The following is a 989-nucleotide window of genomic DNA, read 5'->3' as shown; positions in this document are numbered from 1 at the left end:
GTTCAGTTAGATTCAGATTTAAGAATTTTAAATAAATATGACTTAATTAACTTCAACCATTGTAACCTGTTTCCTACCCTTGTAATTGAAATTTGGAACTAAGGAAGATACGAAAAAAAACATTTCTGAGTATCCTGTTGCTCAGAAACAAACGTTAACATTGGTGATTTGTTCCCACATGTTCCTAAACAATCAATTTACTTTCATATTGCTGAGAGACATATTTTCGAATTAACATTCTTGCAGTTTGTGGGACTACACAAATATTGTGATGAATTTTCTTTGTGGAGGGCGCACAGTACATGGTCCCCATACTTGCAACTTTGATTGGCTCCAGTATTTTGATGTTGTGATCACTGGCAGGTCTTTTTCTTTACCAAGTCTCTTTAACTTAATGCTCTAAAAAAAAAACTTTTGTGATCAAAATCGTTGTTGTTGGTTAGGAATTGGTTGATGTATTTTGTTACTGGAAATATTCTTATCTCATTTCATTTGTTTGCTATCTGAATTCTGAATTGGATACTTTTTCGTGAAGTGCAAAACCGGGTTTCTTCCATGAAGAGAGCCGTGCTAACCTTTTTGAGGTGGAACCTCAGTCTGGAATGCTTAGTAATACTGATAATGGAACACCTATGGCTCAGGTTTGATTTAATGAATTGGGATAGTCATTCACAGTCTTTCACTTGCTCAGCTTATTTAAATGATCCTTGTGAATCTGTTGAAAGGTGGGAGATCCTTCACCAAAAATTTTACTGAAGAGTAAAGATAAAGGTTGTCGAGTTTTTCAAGGTGGAAATGTTGGGCATCTTCACAGTTTGCTCTCCATTGAGTCAAGTTCACAGGTTGTGCGCACTAGCTACTTCTCAAAGAAAGATTTGCTTGCTCTTGATTAGAAGTATCAGTGTATTATGAAATGACAGATCTTAGAACCTATAGTAATGTATGACTGATGTACTGTGCCATGCATCATTTGTCACTTATTCAGCTAT

The 989-nt window shown here is 35.5% G+C and overlaps 1 protein-coding gene across 1 annotated transcript; it reads left to right on the top strand.

The window, feature by feature from the left end:
• Nucleotides 1–225: 225 nt before the first annotated feature.
• On the top strand, nucleotides 226–922 carry LOC104774442. Its single transcript, XM_010499045.2, has 3 exons — nucleotides 226–363; nucleotides 536–641; nucleotides 726–922. The coding sequence occupies exons 1-3, from the start codon at nucleotides 272–274 to the stop codon at nucleotides 891–893; spliced, it is 366 nt and encodes a 121-aa protein (XP_010497347.1). The 5' UTR covers nucleotides 226–271; the 3' UTR covers nucleotides 894–922.
• Nucleotides 923–989: the final 67 nt, after the last annotated feature.

Source organism: Camelina sativa, unplaced genomic scaffold, assembly GCF_000633955.1.
Source record: "Camelina sativa cultivar DH55 unplaced genomic scaffold, Cs unpScaffold02855, whole genome shotgun sequence".
In the NCBI taxonomy this organism is placed as follows: domain Eukaryota; kingdom Viridiplantae; phylum Streptophyta; class Magnoliopsida; order Brassicales; family Brassicaceae; genus Camelina; species Camelina sativa.
This window is presented reverse-complemented; position numbering and strand designations above follow the sequence as displayed.